This window comes from Carex rostrata, chromosome 3 (genome assembly GCF_964058835.1).
Source record: "Carex rostrata chromosome 3, lpCarRost1.2, whole genome shotgun sequence".
In the NCBI taxonomy this organism is placed as follows: domain Eukaryota; kingdom Viridiplantae; phylum Streptophyta; class Magnoliopsida; order Poales; family Cyperaceae; genus Carex; species Carex rostrata.
Window position 1 is genome coordinate 13390393 of NC_135920.1, and position 20059 is coordinate 13410451.

Consider the following 20059-nt stretch of genomic DNA (forward strand, 5'->3'; position numbering starts at 1 on the left):
ATTCTTGCAAAATTGTTGAAACATGTAATTTTAAGAAAATTTTGCTACAAGATTGGACCCACACGAAAAAAATAATTTTTTTTCCTCAAATTCGGATAATTAGTAAACAAGATCAAGGCTTTGCATCAGCTAAAAACGTAAATAAAAAGTGTGATATACTGATATTATCAATAATCACCAAATCATTAATAAAAAAATGAAGAAAGAAAGAAAAAACAGTGTAGAATCCGACAATCTGAATGTAATTCGAAGATTAAAAAAGAGAGAATACAAAAAATTAAGGGAAGAGGAAATAAAAGAAAAATCAGAGAAAATACAAAAAATTAAGGGGAGAACAAATAAAAGAGAAATTAGAGAGAATACAATCTAAGAGCATCTACATCCCTAAAACTCAAAATGATTTATAAATAACTATTAACTATTTTTTAAAAATTATAGTCTTTAAAGTTTCTAACTCTCACATCCCTGAAACTCATTTTAAAGTTTCTATTAAACCACGTCAGCAACAAATTAAAAAGGAGAAACAATTTGAGCCAATCATTTGGCTAACATAGAGTTTATAAACAGTTTCTTAATAAGAAACTTTCCTGCATAGTTTCTAAATAAGAAACTCTCCCACAACTCTGAAACTGGATTAGAAACTGCCACGTCAGATACTCTAATAGTTTTAGGGATGTAGATGCTCTAAGAATGATTGATTGAGAGTAGGGGTGAGTAAATTGCTCATAACTCGCTCATTACAAATTTGCCACATTTAATCTCAAATAAATTAGGGAAAATTAGAGGAGTTAAATATCTTAAAAACTGCAATACAAACTTTAGAGGTAAGACTTGAATTTCAGTTTTCTATGTATTTAGAATTTAAATTCTTCTTGATACTTAATGTAGACTAATACTTGTTTTATTTTTTTGTAGCAATTTGCAAAAGAGGAAGAGAACTTGGAATTTGAAATCCCAACGAGCAATGATAGATGAAGTAAGATTTAATTCTAAATTATGCAATAAATTTGTATATTTCTGGTTTGTGTTTGTTGCTAGTGTGGGAAAAATGGCATGGCGGAGCCGGCTTTGTCACGGAACGGCATGTGTTACTGTTCCGTGCCGTGATCACCCCTTGATATTTTGGTCAAGGCACGGGACGTAATCACGCGATTCACGTGTAATTAGGACCGTTAGGTCTTAATCAAATGATGAATCCTGAAAAAACTAACTTAAATTATGAAAAAATAGTTAAACGTGACCATTTACGTTTGGATACAGCACGCGAGTCACGGCGTGACTCGTGTGTCGTGACCACCCCTTGACATTTTGGTCACAGCACGGTACGAAACCAAAGTCACGGCGTGTTAGTCACAGCACGGCACGACACTTTTTTCCACTCTACTTGTTGCTTGTTTAATTATGCAATAAACATATTATTATTGTTTTGATAATGCAAATTTGTAGGTATTTGACAAGGAGATATTTGTGTGTATGTCACATGTAGGGCTGTCAAAACTGACAAGAAGATAGCTGTCGCATTTTGTTTAATTTGCTTAGCGAAGGTTAAATGGATTTTTTTTTATAAAACTTTATTTTATTTAGCAATGTTAGCTTCTGTCACTTGATGTGTTAAGCTCTATTTTTGGGGGCTTTTGAATTCTATTTTAATTTTGTGAGAAATTTTGTAATATGTTGATGTTATTCTAGTTTCTGGGGATAAACTTTATGAGAATTGAGAAATCTTCTTTTTGGATAAGCCTTTATGCTACTACGGGTTTTTATTGTCAAAATAATAAAAAAAAGATAAAATGAATTATCACAATTTGTTAAATTCTGTCTAGACATAAATTTATGTGCATTTTATACCGTCTAGCTCGGTCTAGCTCGATCTAAAAAATTTGTAGAATTAATTTTTTCTTGAAACAAGATCCAGTCAGACCCAGCAAGTTAGTTCGGACTGGCTTGTCACAATTTTAAGCTGAGGTTTTAGCTCGAATGCCCTAGGTCCAGTTCGCTCGGTTGTAGCTCGGTCCAAAATTAACAAGCTGAGCTAAAATCTAGCTCGGATCAAGCCAGCTCGTTGCCACCCCTACATGAAAGAACATTCTAATATACTTTTCAAAAGCTAAAAATGCTGGTACCTTCATCATCATTGTATTCAAATTTTATTGGATACATAATTTATTTTTTCAAAATACCTGCTCTCAAGGCACTCCCAGCCTAACTTGGTAGAAGACCGGGTTGTCGGTAGTATTTAGAACATTATCTTTTATAAAAAGTCAACAAAACATATATGAGCATTCTAATATACTTCAATTTATTTTAATGAAATGATGATGAAGGTACCAATAACCTTCTTTTGGGCCACATTTGATCAGCAGTAAATGTGATCTGGGGAATTATGTTAAGTGCAAAAGAATAAACAAAAAGGTCCCTAGTCAAGCGTCGGTTCATTGGGTGATACTTGTCAACTAGTGCTTTGAAAGATGAGATGCCAATTTCAATCTAAGATAAGCAGGTAATTTCCCTAGTATTGATGTATAAGTTTTAATTTATAATATTCATGTGCAAAACATGGAAGACTTTTGATGACTTACCAATTAGAAAATTACCTCAATTTTAACCAATTTTAACCAAATATGCATTCATTTTTAACTTTCCCAATTAATTGGGAAAATATTTCACAGATTCAGGCTGTAAAAAAAAGTTTAAAAGTATTTTTCTTCTGAAATTTTTAAATATATCATACTCGTAAAAATAAACCAAACAACCACAATTTCTGAAAAATTCGAATTTTGACACAGCCGCATCCCCTAGTTGCGGCCACCCTTTTTTTTCCGTTCAGATTGAACTGCACGAGAAGGAAAAAAAAAAAAAAAAAAAAGGTGGCCACATCTCCTAGATGCGGTCCGCAGAAAAGTGGTCGCATTTTGTGGATGCGGCCGTGTCAAAATTCAAAATTTTCAGAAAATGTGGTGGTTTGTTTTTTTTTTTTTAGGGTTATGGTATATTTAAAAATTTTGGATCTTTCTTTGTAGGTCCCTGGATGGAAACAGTGTTTCTTTCTAAGTCACAACCGAAAGGAAAGAAGACCTAGTGTAATGTTGACATTTATTAAAATATATTTTACAATGACGTGCGCTCTGCTTTTAGTATGATCTCAAATTAATTAGGTCATGTGTGCACTTTTGTTTTGCAAACTGGTTTCCATCTCTTTCATCGAATTAACAGCCTCGGGCGTGCTTCCAACATATTTCATTGTTTTCCTTCTTAATTTCAACTTATTTAGCAAACTTGAACATTTACAAAATTTGTGTGTTTACCGAGAAGGCCAACATTTATTTTGATTTTCTTAATCACTTAATTCTTTAAAATATTAATTTGTCAGTGGATATTAAGATTACTCTATTTAGTCTCTTTTTACTTAAAATCTAAATCTTTGTGCTTAATGCTTCTATTTCTAGATTAAATTTCCTAGCTTCTATCTAGGAATTAAGGCAACTTAAATGAGCTTCTTAGTGTAGATTAAAATTTAATTCTACTTTTGTTGATTTTATTGTAGTTATAATTTGTATGAACCCACAAAAGAGAGAATAATCAGATATAGTCTAGTCTCTATTGTTCGAAAATATTCCATAACACGATATTATGTGTCAAAATATATCGTAACTCAGCTATGTGACGTGATGTGTCAAAATTAACCAGAGAAAAAACATCACGTTCAGTTATGTTGCGACTCATGTGACATGACTTTTCACGTTTAGTTATTTCATTCATATTTTTAAGTTATGTCTGAATAAAATCGAGAAGGTGTCAGAATTCTGAAAAATATTAGAAGAAAATTTATTTTTAAATGAAGAAAAAATATTGAAGGGCTTTATGTTGTATTTTCAAACATAATTTCAAATAACTCAAAATTTTCAGAGTGCATGTAAATAGTTTGTAACTTGTTCGCTAAAATTTATTAATAACTCACTCGTTATCAACTCAAATTGACTATTTAATGAGCTGAGTATGATCAGGTCCCATTTCACGTCTCTAATAATTGAAATGAGAGAAAACAATAAAAAAAGTAAGCGAAAAATCATGTCTTATTTAATAATTAAAATATTATTTTCTACGGTAGAGTTTGTAACTTCAAAATTATTACAATGATTCGAAAATTGTAACCCTTCATTTTATTCTTAAAAAAACAGAGAGAGATAAAAACTTGTCTGTTTCCTTCACCAATGTTGCTAGCTCTCTCTGTCTCTAATGATTGAAGACAAATAAAACGTTAAAATTAATGATTTTTCTCTCATTTAATTTTTTTTTTTTTGAGGTAAGCAAGTCATGCATCTTTCCTCTTATTTTGATTTCATAAATTTGTTTGGTCACAGGTGTCGTTCACCACATTTATAATGAATAGTCCATAACCAAATTAATACAGGCAATTCTTCAATTTCATGAAGTGCTCATCATAGATTATTAATTACAGTGTAATATATATTTCGTTTTAATATTTAAATTTTAAAAGTATAGGTAGAGTGTCAGAGTACATGTCCTTGTACTCCCAACTCTAAAGATAATGGCCCTCAAACAAATTTCTCATAAAAAAAATCAACAAATCTAGGTCGGAATTAAAATAGTTGGAAGTCTTAATTAAATCATTCATATGCTTTTAATTCCAACAAATAAAAAATATTTTTAGATTTTTTTTTTTAATGTTAAGTTACTTGCATTGGGGGTGACCTGGAGTCAACGGTTTAGAGCCTTTTGGCTAATGATGTGAATTAAAAAAAATGTTTGTTGTATGAAGATGAAAAAAATACTAAAAAGGGTTGCAATAATTGCTTTTAATCAGAATAATCTATTGTGGTTTGATGTGGTATTATTTTGATTTTAGTGGTCCTGTATATTAAAAAAATATTTTTAAGTCTTATTTATTTATTTATTATTTTTCTTTAATTGTATTTGTATAGGCTTCGGTACATATGAAAAAAGGTCCTGCTAGATGGGAGAGGGGGGTTTCCGATGGACATCAGACCAAATTCTGTTCGATGGGCTGTTGGAACCGTTGGATTTGCTTTAGGATTCGTGTGTACGGATTTTAAAGCAGACGCGAAATTGCGGGCGCGAATCCTAAAGCAGATTCGACGATTCCATCAGCCCATCGAACGGGATTTGGTCTGATGCCAATCGGACACCCCCCCTCTCCCCCTGCTAGATTCCTCTCATCACTAGGTATCCGGATCTCTTAACACTATATTTGGGAAAAAAAATTATAAACCATAATTAGATAAAAGATTTTGATGAAACTAACATGATTAATTTTGTTTTTACAAAAATCATAAGAACCAAAATGGCATTTCGGTCCTGAATTTCTTTTTTTTTTTTGGACCGAAATGACAATTCGGTCCCATGTACTTTTATAATTTTTTAACGTATTTTTTTCTTGAAATCTGTGAAAATGGCTAGGACCGAAATGGCATTTCGGATCTTATGATTTTTGTAAGAAAAAAAAAGATAATCATGTTGGTTTCATCAAAATCTTTTTTCTAATTATAGTTTATAAACAAAAATTTCTATATTTGGTTCACATAAAGTGAAAGAAAAAGGAGGTGAAAAGTAAGAGGGAAAGAAAAAGGAATGGAAAGAAAAGTTATTATATTTTTCATTCTCTTATTTACTTTTTATTACACTTCGATTTGAAAATTAACAAAATAAATTTTTTACAATATTAAAATAAAAATAAAAGAGTAACATTGATACCATTTAATCTTAATTTTTCATTAAACATCTAATCAAATAAGAATAAGCCACGAGATTATCTTATTCTCTTATTTCCTTCCTCTACTTTCAATTCAAATAAATAAACTTGATCATAATGCGCATCAATCTTACCAAGTTAAATTTTACGGATCTTTTTAACATTCGTGACAGATTTTTTTTTTTTTTTAAATTAGAGGAAGCTGACATTTTTATTGATTAAGAAAATAGTTATTTACAAAAGTTTTAGCTAATTATTTATATATTCGTCCACTCTAGGATCATGTCTTTTTTAATCAAACTCGTCTATATATTTTTATGTTAATTTAAAATATCTAATGCGGTGTGGTTGGCAAGATCCATCACCATTTTGTTATGTCGCGTGAGTAGTTTCCTGTTACGCTCTCGCCACAGCATCTAGCACCCCGATGTCTATAGGTTTAAAAGTTTGAGAATTTAAAGTGCTCATGACTTTACTTTAAAAAAAATAAATTAAAAACAATGACTTGAAAATAATTCAAAAATATTTCTTCATGGATCTTATTTTAAAGAGAAAATCGAGTGAAAATATTCGTATTTTTAGATTTGCAAAATTATTAATGAATCGTTGGAAAAATTAATAGGTAAAAGGATTTTTTTGTTTTTAAAACAAAAGTTGTTAGAAGTTTAAAATTATCCAGATTTAGGATTTAAATGTTTGTAGATAGAGGTTAAAAATTTGCGAGTAATATTATAAAAAGTTATAAACATAGTTTTAAACACTTTGATATGAGTGTTAAAAATGAAAGTTAGACATTAAATACTTGAAAGGACGCTCAGAGATTTATTTAATGCTTAACTTTATACTAAATTTTGAATTGTAAAGTCAATAATTTACAACTACTTAAATTAGTTGTTTGAAATTAATCCGATAAATTTTCGAGCTAAGCTCATCAAACCTCTTAAATAAAATTAAAAACACCATACTTGTACTTCAATTTTTGCAAAACTTACAATTTTCTAAATCCGGTAGAAGAATCAAATTGACTCTAGTAGGTCCCATTTACCATCTCCAATGTCCACCGTGTCACCATCGGATACTTGAAGAAAATTCTCTAGTCACCTTCCCTGTGTTTTTTTATGTATAAGATTATTCAATTATCTCGTCCTTAATTATTTCTTAACAACAGATACTTCAATACTGGAATCACAATCGTTATCTGCATTGTTAAAAGCGCTCCTTTCATAAATGCAACATTAAAATAAAAACCTTATTCTTTTTTTTTTTTCAATAAACTTTATTCTTAGGCCAGGGTCGGCTTCCCGTTCCCCAATACTGTATTGCTTTAACAATACAACACTATCCTAGTTTGTACAAAATTAAAGATTGGAAATACACCTGACATCTAGTTATTCGTGCTAACAGTCAACCTAGATATTAACCTTGTATTGAATGAAATTTTTAATTTTTCATGTCTTCGTTTTTCACTCTTGTCTCTAGATGACAAGAGCTCTGCTTTTAGGAGTAGAACTAGGGTGTGCTTAAGTTCACCAAGTTTTTTGGTGTACCTAAGTTTAAAATTCGTTTAATCGGCTTTAAATAATGAATCTAAACTGTTGAAATCCGTTTATCTTACGAGTAATGCGTGTACATGTGAAAATTTTAAATATTCGAATTAATTTAGTATAAAGTCAAGTGGTAAAAAATGTTCAAAAAATAAATGTATTTAAATTAATTTATTAACCTTCTAATTTTGACCGATTGGCTTTATACTAAATTAATTAGAATGTTTAAAATTCTCGCATGTAGACGTATCACACATAAGGTAGGCGGGTTTCAACAATTCAGATTCGTCATTTAAAGCCAATTTTATAGGTTTTAAACTTGAGTTCACCAAGGAATTTGGTGAACTTAAGAACACCCTAGTTCTACTCCTCTTAGATATTCCAATTGCTCTAATGCATTTTTATTATTATGAATTTATGAGTGAGGCTATGATACTTTACCATGCGGATAAAGTTTGTGTTATAGATTTATATTTACATTTTAAAATTATAAATAGTTGATCTGAACTGTTTAATATGAATTTTTTTATGTGAAAATATATTTTGAGACTAAATTTTATATTTTTTTTTAGAAATTTTGCATTATTTGTTTAGATATTTATAAAATTATTATATTTGAATGGTCTAAAATTTTTAGATCACGTAATTTCTATCTATTGTAAAAATTAGTAATTTTTAAAATAATTATAAAATTTTGTCTACAAATATATTGATCAGTTCACATGCATTAATCTATATGTGTATTGCAAAGTAACATAGTTTCACTCTTTATAATATATTATTATGAGGAGGGTTCAAATGCCTCCATTTTTTGTGCATCCACCATGCCTCCATTTTTTAAAACTTTAATAACTCAAAATTTAAAACTTAAAAGTCAAAATAAAACCGTTGGATATGATCTAGATCATTTTCTCTATGTACTCATAAAAAATTATGACATTTCAATTTTATTTTAATTGTCATCAAGAGCTTGTAAAAAACGTACTAATGTGGATAATTTATAGACGTTGATTTTTCAACTTATTAATTCACATAAAAATAAAATTGAAATGTGATAATTTTTTATGAGTATATAGAGAAAATAACATAGATCATATCTAACGGTTTTATTTTAACTTTTAAAATTTAAATTTTGAATTATTAAAGTTCTACATGATGGAGGCACAAAAAATGAAGGCATTTGAACCCTCTCTATATAATATTATATGTTAGTGTGTCGCGTCAATGTTATAGAAGTTTGTAATGAAGATTATCAAAGCGAAGATCATTACAAAATATCGTGGAGAGTACACAAGGAAAACTTACATTTGGAGAAAGAGATGTCAATTATCAAATGTCTTTATCTTTAATTAATTAATATTGGAGAGTACACAGAGAAATTATATCTCACCTATTTGTATACCCCAAAATGGTTGACAGTTTATCAAATAATTAAATAATAACCAAAGCCTTAAAATAACAACGACAATAAAACAAGAACAAGTCCTCCTTCCCTTTTCGCAACCCCTCCCGCCAGAAACTCCGCACCAAAACCAAACCAAACCAAAAATTCAATTTGATCTACAACTAAACCATACAATGGATTTCAGGTCAAAGATCACATCAGAGAAAAAGAAGAAAAAACAACAAGAAGACCCAACGATCAGCCGTAGCGTTGCATCCCCTTACCGTCACTCGGTCTCCTCCTCGCCCGATCACACCTCCTCTCCTTTCGCATCTTATATCACTCGCTCTTTCACGAAAACTGCCACCTCTCCTCTGAAAGGCACATCTTATTCTTCACCGAGGCGCTCTTTTTGCACCGAGACTTCATGTCGAAAGCCAAGCCCGAGACGTGGCGCCTCTGCATGGGCGCTCTCTCCAGGCCGGTCATTGGATATGATAGAGACAGCAGTACCACAGCGAAAAAGTCTCGACTTAGGAAGAGTTGGAAGCGGTATGGGAGGTGTCATGGGGTTGTTCGCAAGGAGGAAGAAAGTGGACCCGGCAGAGGAGGAGACGGTGCATCAGTTGAGGATTATCTTGGCGCAGCTGGTGCAATGGAGGTTCGTCAATGCCCGTGCCGACGCGGTGAAGAACCGCCAGCAATTTGTGTCTCAGGTAGGTTGGATGGAAGTTTTCAAATTTGCATATTTGTTATTCTTTATTTTATTTTATTTTTAAATATGCAAAAAAATTATGTTTGCAATTCATTGACTCGCATTAAGAATCGTGGCAACATTGTAAGTGCAAGGGAGGTTTTCTTCCAATTAAATTAATTTATCACAACTTTCGGTGTTTAAAGAAGGGAAGGTCGACTTTTGAGAGATAGGTTGACGGATACAACTAATAATTTGATTATTAGTATATTAATGTTGCTTTTTATGGTTAAATGTTAATGGGTTGTTTATGTGATTTAATTTTTGTACGGGAACTGAGAAGTGAGAACAGACTATTGGCAAGAATCTTTTTTTTTGGACTGTAGCGCTTGGAGCCCCGCCTCGTTGTTGAATTGTCTGGATATCAATGTGGCAGAAATTATGTGACTAGTCATATAAAAGTTCATTAATCAGTAATACAGTAATTCACTACAAATATTTCTGTGGAGAAAAAGAACGAGATTTGTCTTTTCCTAGAGAGACGTGGGATTGTGGGAAGCATTTAATTGTTGGATTCTATTATTAAGCCCTTAAATTTAGCGGGTCAAATTGTGATATACGAAATAAAAACAGGAGCCCATATATCAAAATGGGCTGTAAGTTTGGGCTTTCAAAATTACGGGCTGATTTACTATGCAGAACTAAACTATATATTTGAAAGGTAAAACCGTTTCGATTTTCTTTTATATATCAAGAAATTTTATATAAATAATAAATACTGAAATCAAAGGGTTAAGCGTCGTACCATAAAGAAAACACAGGGTTACATTTTTCTTTCCCTTCTAATCTTTTTCTTTCATAATATTGATTTTAAAGTATTGGAGTTTCAAAAAATTGATGCTCATATGGGTTAAATGGACAGAGGAAGCTATTCTATGCTTGGCTGAGGCTTGCAGAAATGAGAAATGTCGTGACAGCGAAGCGAGTTCTTTTGCAGAGAGGGAGGCTAAAGTTGAAGCTGCAATCGATGCTTATAGTACAAGTGAAATTGCTTATGAAATGGGAGCAAGTGGCACGACCTCACGTCGATGCCGTGGCTGTGCTTGGCAAGGTCTTAGGTGTCACCTGCCTTTCTCTTCCTTTGGTACAGGGAGCTCAGGTACAGAGACATCCAGAAACATCATTTTTCTTCAATTATTGCAAAATTAAAAAAAAAATTACTATCTAGAAATTAGTTTTCTTATATTTGTTTTTGCTGTGATCGATGTGTAATGTTAATATATTGTAGGCAAATATTGTATCACTGCACAGATGCTTGCGTGTATCCATGGATATAATGAAAGATATTGAAGTTAAAGCCAAGATATTCTATTCTATGGTATGCAAATTTTTATCTAAGTTCGAAATTAAATCTTTCTGTAAACTATAGCCAATTTTTTTTTTTCATTTTTCTTAAATTGTAGGCAGAAACTATCAGCTTAATGTTCGTCGAGTTAACCAAGACAATCCTATTAGAGATGGAAGGTTTACAGCAGCTAACAAATCTATGTCAAAAGATAACTCGGCTACAAGTAAACTTTTGAGTTTTTCCTCTAAATTTTATTGCATAGCATATTTTTCTTTACTGAAAAGAAAAAAAAAATTGACAAAAAGAGTTGGTTTTCTCTCTTATTTAAGATTTAAGTTAATTTCCTCTGAAGTTGCACAATTCCGACATAAAATCAAGAACCTTGATACTTTTACTTAATACAGTTTGTTTTCTTAGAATGTTGCAGATATTTCCTACCCTTACTAAACTTAACTGAATTATACTATTTTAAAATTAATTTCTCTTCAAAACAATTGCTAAAACATGATGTAGCCGATGATGGTATAGTGTTGAACTGGTTAAGGCAATCAAGGATCAATACTTTATGAAATAAACCCTCAAGAAATTAAATTCGTTTTCTTTTTCCTCTCATACAGATGGAGGAAGTAAGCTTAAGAGCAAGCTTGATTCAAGCAACAAAATCAGAGGACGAGAAGCTTGCCTTATCCAAGCCATTGGCATTGCATCGGTATATGACATTAAGGCAGATGCCTGTGTCTATTACCATTGATTTCTAACGTATCTAACTAATTCTTTTTAATTATCACAAGCAATGACATATTTATTTTGATAATGTATGCTGGTGATCATTTCAGAGTATACCACGGCAATTTGATAGCCAGAGGCAATAGCCTTGTACATGAACTAGACTCACAATTAATTATACTTATTGACTGCACATGTATTTGCACCTAATTTTAATATATCAGGCTGATTTCAATATAAGCATGGATAATAAGTTTCTTGGTATTCTGTACTTTGGTTTCTACAGTGCATCAGTTTGTGCCTTTGTTGAGTCTGGTTTGTCTGATTTAATCTGAATTGCTCCATTACTTACAAATTTCATGATAGGGAAGTAATTTTGTATCTGATCCCAAGCAGACACTCCAATCTAAATATGACACACCTATACTATCAGAATGATTGTTCCTAATTTTATGGTTTGCTTTGGTTCAATTTTCCCTCTTTGTATTAATTTTACCTTGTGTAGGCTGGTAATGCTTTAATCTAATAGCAAGAGTTTGAATCTTCACTTATTTTTGCCAAGTAATATGACGCTAGAAACCCTAATGTGGTTGTGATGATCAAACAAAAATCATTTCTGAGTACTTGTATGTCGATTATCTGTGAATTCTGATAAATGATATGTGCTTACTTGCTATATATAAAAAATTGATAGGCATCTACTTCAATCTCTTCTTTCTGAGGCTACTGCCAATCATTGGATTATAAAGCATAGCTTGAACTGCAACGAGAAGATAAAACCAAATAGAAACCAAGCCAATGGAGCTCACAACATTGTGTCTCATTGCTGCTTAAATCCAATTTTAAAATATGGAAGTGAAATTGTGAAAAACCAATTTTGCAATCAAAACCAAATGGCTGTTTAAATGGTCTAGCAAGAGATCTCCTTGCCTCTGTTTCGTCGTGGCTCCTCAAAGTACAATGTCATTGAGGAGCTTTTGTAATCATGATCTCACTAAACATTAATGTGTTTCCCCTTATTTTTATATGGACTTTAGGTTTGGGATTTAGACCACCTCTATTTCTTGTCAAGGCAAATTGCTAAGTCAAAGTATTGTATTTTTTTGTTTCAAAATTATAAAACTCATAATCTGTGTAGAAAGGAGAGGGTAAATCTTTTTTATGAAATTGTACATACAGGTTGACATAGTTTGAGTTAGATACGGCTAATTAAGTTCATAGCTAATCACTGTTCTGTGGAATTAGACAACTAGATCCATTACAAAATTGCAAATATAAATATTTATCCACCTTTCAGTACAGTGGTTTTTTCGAAATAAAAATGCTGACGACGTTAAGTACATTAATTATAGTATTTTTCGATAACCTCTATCAAAAGGGGCATAAGAGTAAATAAAAAAGATTAAATCCAGTAAATCACGCCAGAGGTCCCAAACTGCTTATGATTCTATTTTCCAGCTCAAAGCAACAACCAAATAGATTGACAGCATGACCATCTCCTCAACTATCGTTCCAGCTTGTGCAGTTACCTCATGCATTTGATTCTGGTACGCTTTCACCCATCTCAGTACCTGGTTGGTTCTTGTCCCTGTGCTATAAAGTACTTAGAAGGTGAATTAATGAAATGTACTCAAATTATTACCTCACTTGTAGTCTAAACAGTAACTGTGCCCCTGGTACACTGGTACTATTATGCGTTTTTCTTGTATTTCTACCAGGTATGTTGCTGTGTTTTTTTTTTCTTCAAGTGACCAGGTAAAATTCTTCTAAATCTGTTCCATACCTGACAATTACTTGCTAGGTGTCAAACAGTTTGTTCACCAAGCCCGACAACAAACAACTAGAAGCCTGTGTAACCATTTCAAAGAGAAGATGATCTATGACCTAATAGCTCCACAAACCTGTCCCGGTGGCGGCAAGTGTGACTTCAAGATAAAAAGAAAAAAAGGGAAAAAAAATTTAACCAATTTTTGCTTCAACTCATAGCATCTTAAGATTTATGAAACTAACTAATCCAATACATTTATGTTTTTTTTTTATGGAAATACATTTATGTTAGCCCGATTTGTAGTGCGCCGCTAATAATTGAAATGAACCTATAGTGTACTGAGTAAAGATTTTGACAGAGCTGTACTGACTTCTTGTAGCGCAACCGTAATATACTTTTTCACTTTGACTTTATAGCTTGTGCACTGTATTATGTCAATCTAACTCTATCAATATCTTTATCCAAGTGGACATCAGTACATGTGCATCATTGCATGTTATCATAAAAAAAAAGTGAAAATGCTTTCACTGACAACAGACTTTTAGGATCTATGGTTTAGATGCATGTATATCTTTTAAAGATAGATTATTGTTAGAAATGGTCATAGGGGCAGTAATTTGGACAGTTTGACTTGTGCGTAACAAAGTCAAGACTGCCCCTTCCACTGCCAAAGCTTTAGGGACTAAAATTATAGCTTTAACTTGTTTCTGGTGTCAATCTCAGAATGATGATTCTTTTTTAACTTGAACCTCATAATTTCCTCTAATGTTAAGGAATTACCAGATCAAATCCGAGCGGAGGAGGAGGTGGTGGAGATCCGCACATCCCTGGCAGAGATGGAGGAAGACAGTCACCAGGACCCTTTTTTGGAAATTATTAAGGAATTATAGATTATCTGTTTTAGGTACTTGAACTTGGTCTTTATAGTTTCTAATAAAATTGGTGTATTTTGAATCCACTACTTTACAAAATAAAAAAATAAAATAAAAAAGACTTTTAGAGGCTGATCAATTATACCGATTCTCTCAAAATTTCGTTTTCCATCAATGGCCCAACGTTAGCAAGGCCTAGGCCCAATCCTTCAAAGTATAAGAAAAGTATAAGAAATAATTTGCAGGCAAACTTTTTGTTAAATTTATAAAACTAAACAAGACGGTAGCAATGCCGGCGTGTTTTAAAAATTATGATGCCCATTATATGAGGAAGGGCTTTGTGAAGGCTTCCCTCAAGTTTGGTAACAATATGAAAAGCAGCACAACATTCACTTTGCAAAATATGACTGTGTACGTAAACACTATGCAAAATATGGTAAGTTTACTAGTGTGTAGCTTGTTTTAAAAGATGAACGGGAATGCGGGATGAGACGAGATAGCGAATCTAATACCGTCCAATGATGACAATTCCTAGGTGTGGAGTCTTTTGGCATGAAAAAAGTTTGTTTCCAAATGTAAACTTGTACATTTCAAAAGTAAACATATACAAGTTTGACCTACTTTTTTTTAATAAACGGATAACATAAAAGAAGTGTGGCGTCATGATTTAGGGAAGTTTGAATAGAGAACAATAGCATCCCATTTATATATATGTATTTTATTTACGACAAATTACCGTACTTGTTTTTGTCCACAGAAGCCAACAAAGAGAGTGAGTGGCAGCCACAGCCCACAGAGTTGGCCACAAGAGAGGACACGCCAGGTTCAGATTCGATTTTTTTTCCTCATCTATCGTCATCAGCGGACCTATCACGTGACCAGAATTTTTATTTCGCCTTTTTCTCCTGACAAAGGCTTCAGTCCCCCACTGGAGCAAGTCACGTGATCACGTGCCTTCCCACTCCCCCTTCCCCACCTCACCCGTTCCCCCCGTCTCTCTCTCCTCTCTCTCCTCTCTCTCCTCTCTCCATTATTGAAATCAACTCCCACCTTTTTTTTCTCCCCTTCACAAGTTAAAAAAATTAAAAGTTGGAAAGCATCTCTCCTCTTAGTTTTACGATCAAATTAGTTTACATGCTGCACGTATAATAAACACAATATGGTCGCAAATTACAAGAAACTGGAATTTATGGAAAATTGTGCCAAAATACGCGAAAAAAAAAATTTCCTTCGTCGGATCATTACAATTTATCGTCCAAGAAAACCCCCAGAAATTTTGAATTTTATGCTGACATAAAAGTTCCATCAGAAAATTAGAAAAAAGAAGATAACAATTAACAGGATCGGAAAAAAAAAATGGAAAAACGAACTCAATTCTACTCAAGAGAAGTATCCAAGACACTCTGAGAACACACTAACATACGCCATAGTCGTGGTAGAGCATCTCAGGCCTTCCAGCAGCTGCGTTTGCTGCAGCGGCTGCTGCCGCGGAAGGATTGTCGCGGTGACGAATCATAATCATCTCTTTCTGCCGCCTCAGCTCCATTACCTTGCGGTGCGAATTGGAGTGCTGAGTCAGAACGAAAGTTGGGCTCGCCGCTGGCCGATACTCGGGCATGAGCCTACCTGACTTAAACCTGACACCACAAGCATTGCAAAGCGTCTTGGGCCCGAGAGGCCCGGTTCGCCATTGCGGGGTTTTCTCTGACGCACAGTGCGTGCACCGCCTAACGCCTCCTTCGAGACCAACCTCGGTGCCTCCATTTCCGATGCCGGCCTTCTTGCCTCGGTTTGCAGAGCCCCCCTTGGAGGGTTTACTGGGTAAATCTGAAGAAGAGGAAGAGGTTGAGGGGGACGACTGTGGCGGTGGAATTAGCGAGTGCCACGCAGCTGCTATTGCAGATGTGGCCCGAGAACGCTTGCTGCGAGCCCCACGGCCTGCCGAGGCAGATGAATTCTCCGCACCGAGTTGGCCTGTCTCATTTGACACATTCATAAAGTTGGCCATGTTGGCGCCCATGTTGGAAGGCATGTCGGAGTACGAATCATCGACGAATTTCGACAACCATTCTAGCTCTGCTGCCTCATCACTCTACAATTTCACGACAACAAAAAATATAATTCGTTAGAACTTAGAACACGGAAATATGAGTTTGTTTAATTACGATGTACATTTTCATTAATAAGGGTTTTGTAACAATTAATACTTACGGGTACATAAAATTCATTGGCGAAGGAATCATAGGAGGAGACGGAGTTTCTGGCGCTGGCGGTCTGAGACTGCTCAGCCTTCACAGCAATTAGATGGTTATGATCGGCCAAAGGCGAGGCCGAAGCAATGGGGAACAACTCCTGAGCATGGGAGAAATCCAGCATTTCGTCGACGCGAACAGAATCGTTATTTGATGGCACCCCATAATAGTAAGCTGGATTCACATTAGAGACACTGGCGCTATTCATCTGTGCAGCGTTGATATTTGAGTAATTTGAGTAGGAACCTCCAATGCCCATGCCATAGTGATCCATTGTCATTTGCATTTCCCATTGATGTGCCATTGTTTCAAGGTACGACTGTGCTTTCGTTTCTTTACTTTTGTTTCCCCTAGTAGGAGTGAGAGTGGGGTGAGGAGAAATAGTGAGAGAGGCTTTGGGGGATTTTAATCTGGCACCTTAAATTGAGCTGGCAAGGAAAAAAAATAATGGTGGATAAATTTAAGAGAGAGAAGGGAAGGGTTAAAGGATGAGGTAATAATGGAGCAAAAGAGACTGCAACCCAGGATGACAACAGGAGCAACGTGACCCATGCAATGCATCCATACCAAGTCCCATTCTCTTTCTCAAGTACTCCTTTATAATGTAATTCTTTAAATTCTAGTTAATTAATTATTTTCACCGCTTCTATTCTCTCTCTTCTCAGATTCTCTCTCTTTCATAAATTTATTTTATCTCTCTGTCCATGTGACTGCATGACTTGAGGTTAATTTATTAACGCGCTTTTTTCCCTTTAAAGAATTTAGCTTCATAGGGGCGGCTCCTCTTAGGAAGCTGAGACTACTGGCACACTGACTGTACACTCTAACTGTTACAAGTACGTTGCAAATTTTCAATGCACCCTTCAATTTACTTTTACTAGCTATATATCGCCAACAACATTAATTCCCTTTTCCTACTGGTTTCAGTAAGGACTGTTCGGTTGCCACTCAAAACATGGGAATAGTGACACACTTTATTGAGTTAGAGAAAAGTCCTACGTACGTACCTACGTAGTTCCTTGTTAGATTTATACATCCATCATCCATGGACTTGGAATTTAATTACAAATGAATGTGGAAAGGACCTTGGAAAAAAAAAATGTTAAAAATATTCTCAATTATTTATGCCTATTTGATATACAAAAGTCTCAAACAGAAATGGGGAATAAATACATTAGTATGAAAATCTCTAAGCTCAATTATGAGAAAAAAGTTGCATAGCTATTGATCATGTAACTTTATATAATTGTTAAATTGTCGCTTACCGTAAAGGGCATGAATGGGAGAAGCATATATAGAGGAACATTTAGAGTACATTATAAGGCTATGAAGCACCGGCCTTTACGTACCTTGCTATCCTTCAGAGTTCACTTTGGTATAAAAAGTCCATCTATTGCACATCAGCACATGCATGATGTGATCAATGGTAACTAACAGGGACAATTGCCATCAAACTCTACTATTTTTGATAAATGCACCCCTAGTTACTTGCAATTCTACTCACATCACATCTCCCATAGTTGTACTTGTATTCATATCATTAATTACGTCACGTTTTCTGTACTAATTTTACTTCACCACTCTTTATTTTAAGGTGTTGTGACATGTCAATTCGGTTTAAAGTATATATACAGTGATCATTGTATGGTTGACTTGACTAGAGACTTATACAAGATAAAACTAGAAATGTCTAAAATTGGTTATTTACGAGTTACGACTCTCTTCAATACCATAATAAATATATTAAACATATCCAAAAATAATTTGTTGTAATTTTTTTGTGTTTTGAAATAAGTACAAAACTACTCTCAAAATAGTTCTAAAATTTTGGGGATATAACATCTTAACCTTTTTTTGGAAATCAATTCCTTGTGGGTCAAATCAAGTATTATATTCCACACAAACGATATTAGAATTAACTAATAATATTATTTACCAAAAGGTTCAAAAAAAAATATAGCAATTAAATTAAAAAAATGAATAATCCATTACTGACAAAATTAATTAAAATTGTGTGAATTGGTATGACTATAAAAGTACTTTAAACATTTTTAATTTAAGCTTTCAAAATAACTAAGCGCAATAGAAAAAGAGAGAGAGAGAGAGAGAGAGAGGAAACAATGTAGTCATTCTATATTCTTCACCTCCGATATAATTTTATCAACCAAACACGATTCAACAGAAAGTTTTTGTTCCTTCCCATTCTCTTCCTTCCTCTACTCTCCATCCAAACAAGGTGTAAATGCAATTTCTCTTAAAACATACAACCACATCAATTCCTACACAAAAGTATATATTAGAAAATGACCTTAATTTAATTTTGTACCTTACAGGCTTGTAGGGCTAATCTCAATAATTATAAGGTTGGTACCAAATGGTACATACGGTACAAGAACTGTCAATGTACAAGGACGGGTACTACATTTATTAGTATAGTGAATGACATGAGGCAGTACTCTGAAGTGGTAAATATATTGTAGCCTCCCCAATGAGACGAGGGGTATATTGAGTCTGTATCTTCTGCATTAACTCAAAAGAGCATCTTTTGAGTTCAATTCATCTCGACCGTCTGATCAGGATTGGAGCCAATCCGGCCCACGCCTATGAATCTATGATGTACGAGGCTCTTTAATATTAGTGCGGATCAAAATTGGATGATCCAGATCTATATACTGACGGATGTTCTGTTAATGCAGAGGATATGAATTCGGGTATATTAAGGCGATTGACGAATTTACCAATTTTGCTCTGGCTAGTTATCTTTTTTTTCATCTTGACCTCAAAATAAAGTGATTACGGTGGGTGAGTTAAACATTACTGATTCTATTGTCATGGATGGATGCAAAAAAACAAAAACAAATAAGCCAACTATATACTTTTACTACTTTAGAATTCCATAGTTATTAATTTAATCATATATATATAGTTCCTATAAGTAAAGTGTTCAATTAATGGAGTATTTTAGTAAAAAATATGGTGGTAGACCTAGATATATACAGTAAAATTAAACAAATTATCAGATTTGAAAAAAAAAATTTATGGGGATCATCAACTCTTATTGATTTAAAAAAAGAAATCGCTACCGACTACAGTCTAATCGCGACATTTTTTTTCCATGGTAAGGACCTTGGTTTAATTTCTAGCAGGAACCAAGTTACATGACCTATGAAATTGGAAAATTCATATCATCTGCAGTAATTCAAAATTTGAGTTATTAAAGAAAGCATTTGCAGTATGAAACTAAAAAATTGAAATATGGGAGGCTAGATGATCAATAGATGTCTTAGTTCTGCCACTGAGTATTTGAACAGTTTGATTTGTATTGACACAAATATTAACAAGGCCTCTTGAATTTTCAATTTGAACTGAATTGATTCGAATTATAATCACACTGTCTAAATTCCGAACTTGAAATTTGCAGTATATATAGGATACGAACTCTAAAGTTGGAAAGGAGTAGGGTGGAGTACTGGACATCCTCTCAGGTCACCCGACTCCGTACAATTAAATAGGACGGCTTGAAGATGAAATTTTTAACTTGACACAAATCTCAAAGCACAAATAATTCTGCCCCTACAGCATCCTGAGCAGGCACCGGTTAAAAGTAAATATGAACCGTCCATTTTAATTGTGTTGATTCAGGTACCTGAGAGAATACGGATCCCTGGATGACTCGATCAGAGTGCAGTAAGAGCATCTCCAACAGTGATTGCTTATGGATTGCTTTTTGCTGATGTATC

At 33.7% G+C, this 20059-nt stretch overlaps 3 protein-coding genes across 4 annotated transcripts in view; 1 reads left to right on the forward strand and 2 right to left on the reverse strand.

Annotated features, from left to right (window-relative positions):
* Window positions 1-16670, reverse strand: part of LOC144551608 (putative glucuronosyltransferase PGSIP8) — a 95760-nt gene extending 79090 nt beyond the window's left edge. The window contains exon 1 of the mRNA XM_078299646.1: window positions 16659-16670. The gene's annotated coding sequence lies outside the window, so the exon portion shown is untranslated. The remainder of the gene's footprint in view (window positions 1-16658) is intronic.
* LOC144551973 (QWRF motif-containing protein 7-like) lies at window positions 8730-11685 on the forward strand. Of its 2 annotated transcripts, XM_078300081.1 has the most exons (5): window positions 8730-9375; window positions 10276-10512; window positions 10642-10731; window positions 10817-10924; window positions 11319-11685. In XM_078300081.1, exons 1-5 carry the CDS (start codon window positions 8854-8856, stop codon window positions 11457-11459), a joined length of 1098 nt encoding a protein of 365 aa, XP_078156207.1. In that variant the 5' UTR covers window positions 8730-8853; the 3' UTR covers window positions 11460-11685. The 2 variants fall into 2 exon arrangements, with proteins under 2 accessions (XP_078156207.1, XP_078156208.1); XM_078300082.1 differs by lacking the exon at window positions 10817-10924.
* Window positions 15259-17040, reverse strand: GATA2 (GATA transcription factor 2). The gene is made up of 2 exons (XM_078299647.1): window positions 16279-17040; window positions 15259-16159 (listed from the first exon to the last, which is right to left on the reverse strand). The coding sequence occupies exons 1-2, from the start codon at window positions 16621-16623 to the stop codon at window positions 15482-15484; spliced, it is 1023 nt and encodes a 340-aa protein (XP_078155773.1). The 5' UTR covers window positions 16624-17040; the 3' UTR covers window positions 15259-15481.
* Window positions 17041-20059: the final 3019 nt, after the last annotated feature.

What these genes read in the sequence shown, in the direction of transcription:
- LOC144551973 (XM_078300081.1), top strand. Translation starts at nt 8,854, where the DNA reads ATGGATTTCAGGTCAAAGATCACATCAGAGAAAAAGAAGAAAAAACAA. An exon ending in GCCAGCAATTTGTGTCTCAG is followed by an intron (nt 9,376 to 10,275) that starts GTAGGTTGGATG and finishes TTAAATGGACAG; the next exon opens with AGGAAGCTATTCTATGCTTG. An exon ending in CCAAGATATTCTATTCTATG is followed by an intron (nt 10,732 to 10,816) that starts GTATGCAAATTT and finishes CTTAAATTGTAG; the next exon opens with GCAGAAACTATCAGCTTAAT.
- GATA2 (XM_078299647.1), bottom strand. Translation starts at nt 16,623, where the DNA reads ATGGCACATCAATGGGAAATGCAAATGACAATGGATCACTATGGCATG. An exon ending in CCAATGAATTTTATGTACCC is followed by an intron (nt 16,160 to 16,278) that starts GTAAGTATTAAT and finishes GTGAAATTGTAG; the next exon opens with AGTGATGAGGCAGCAGAGCT.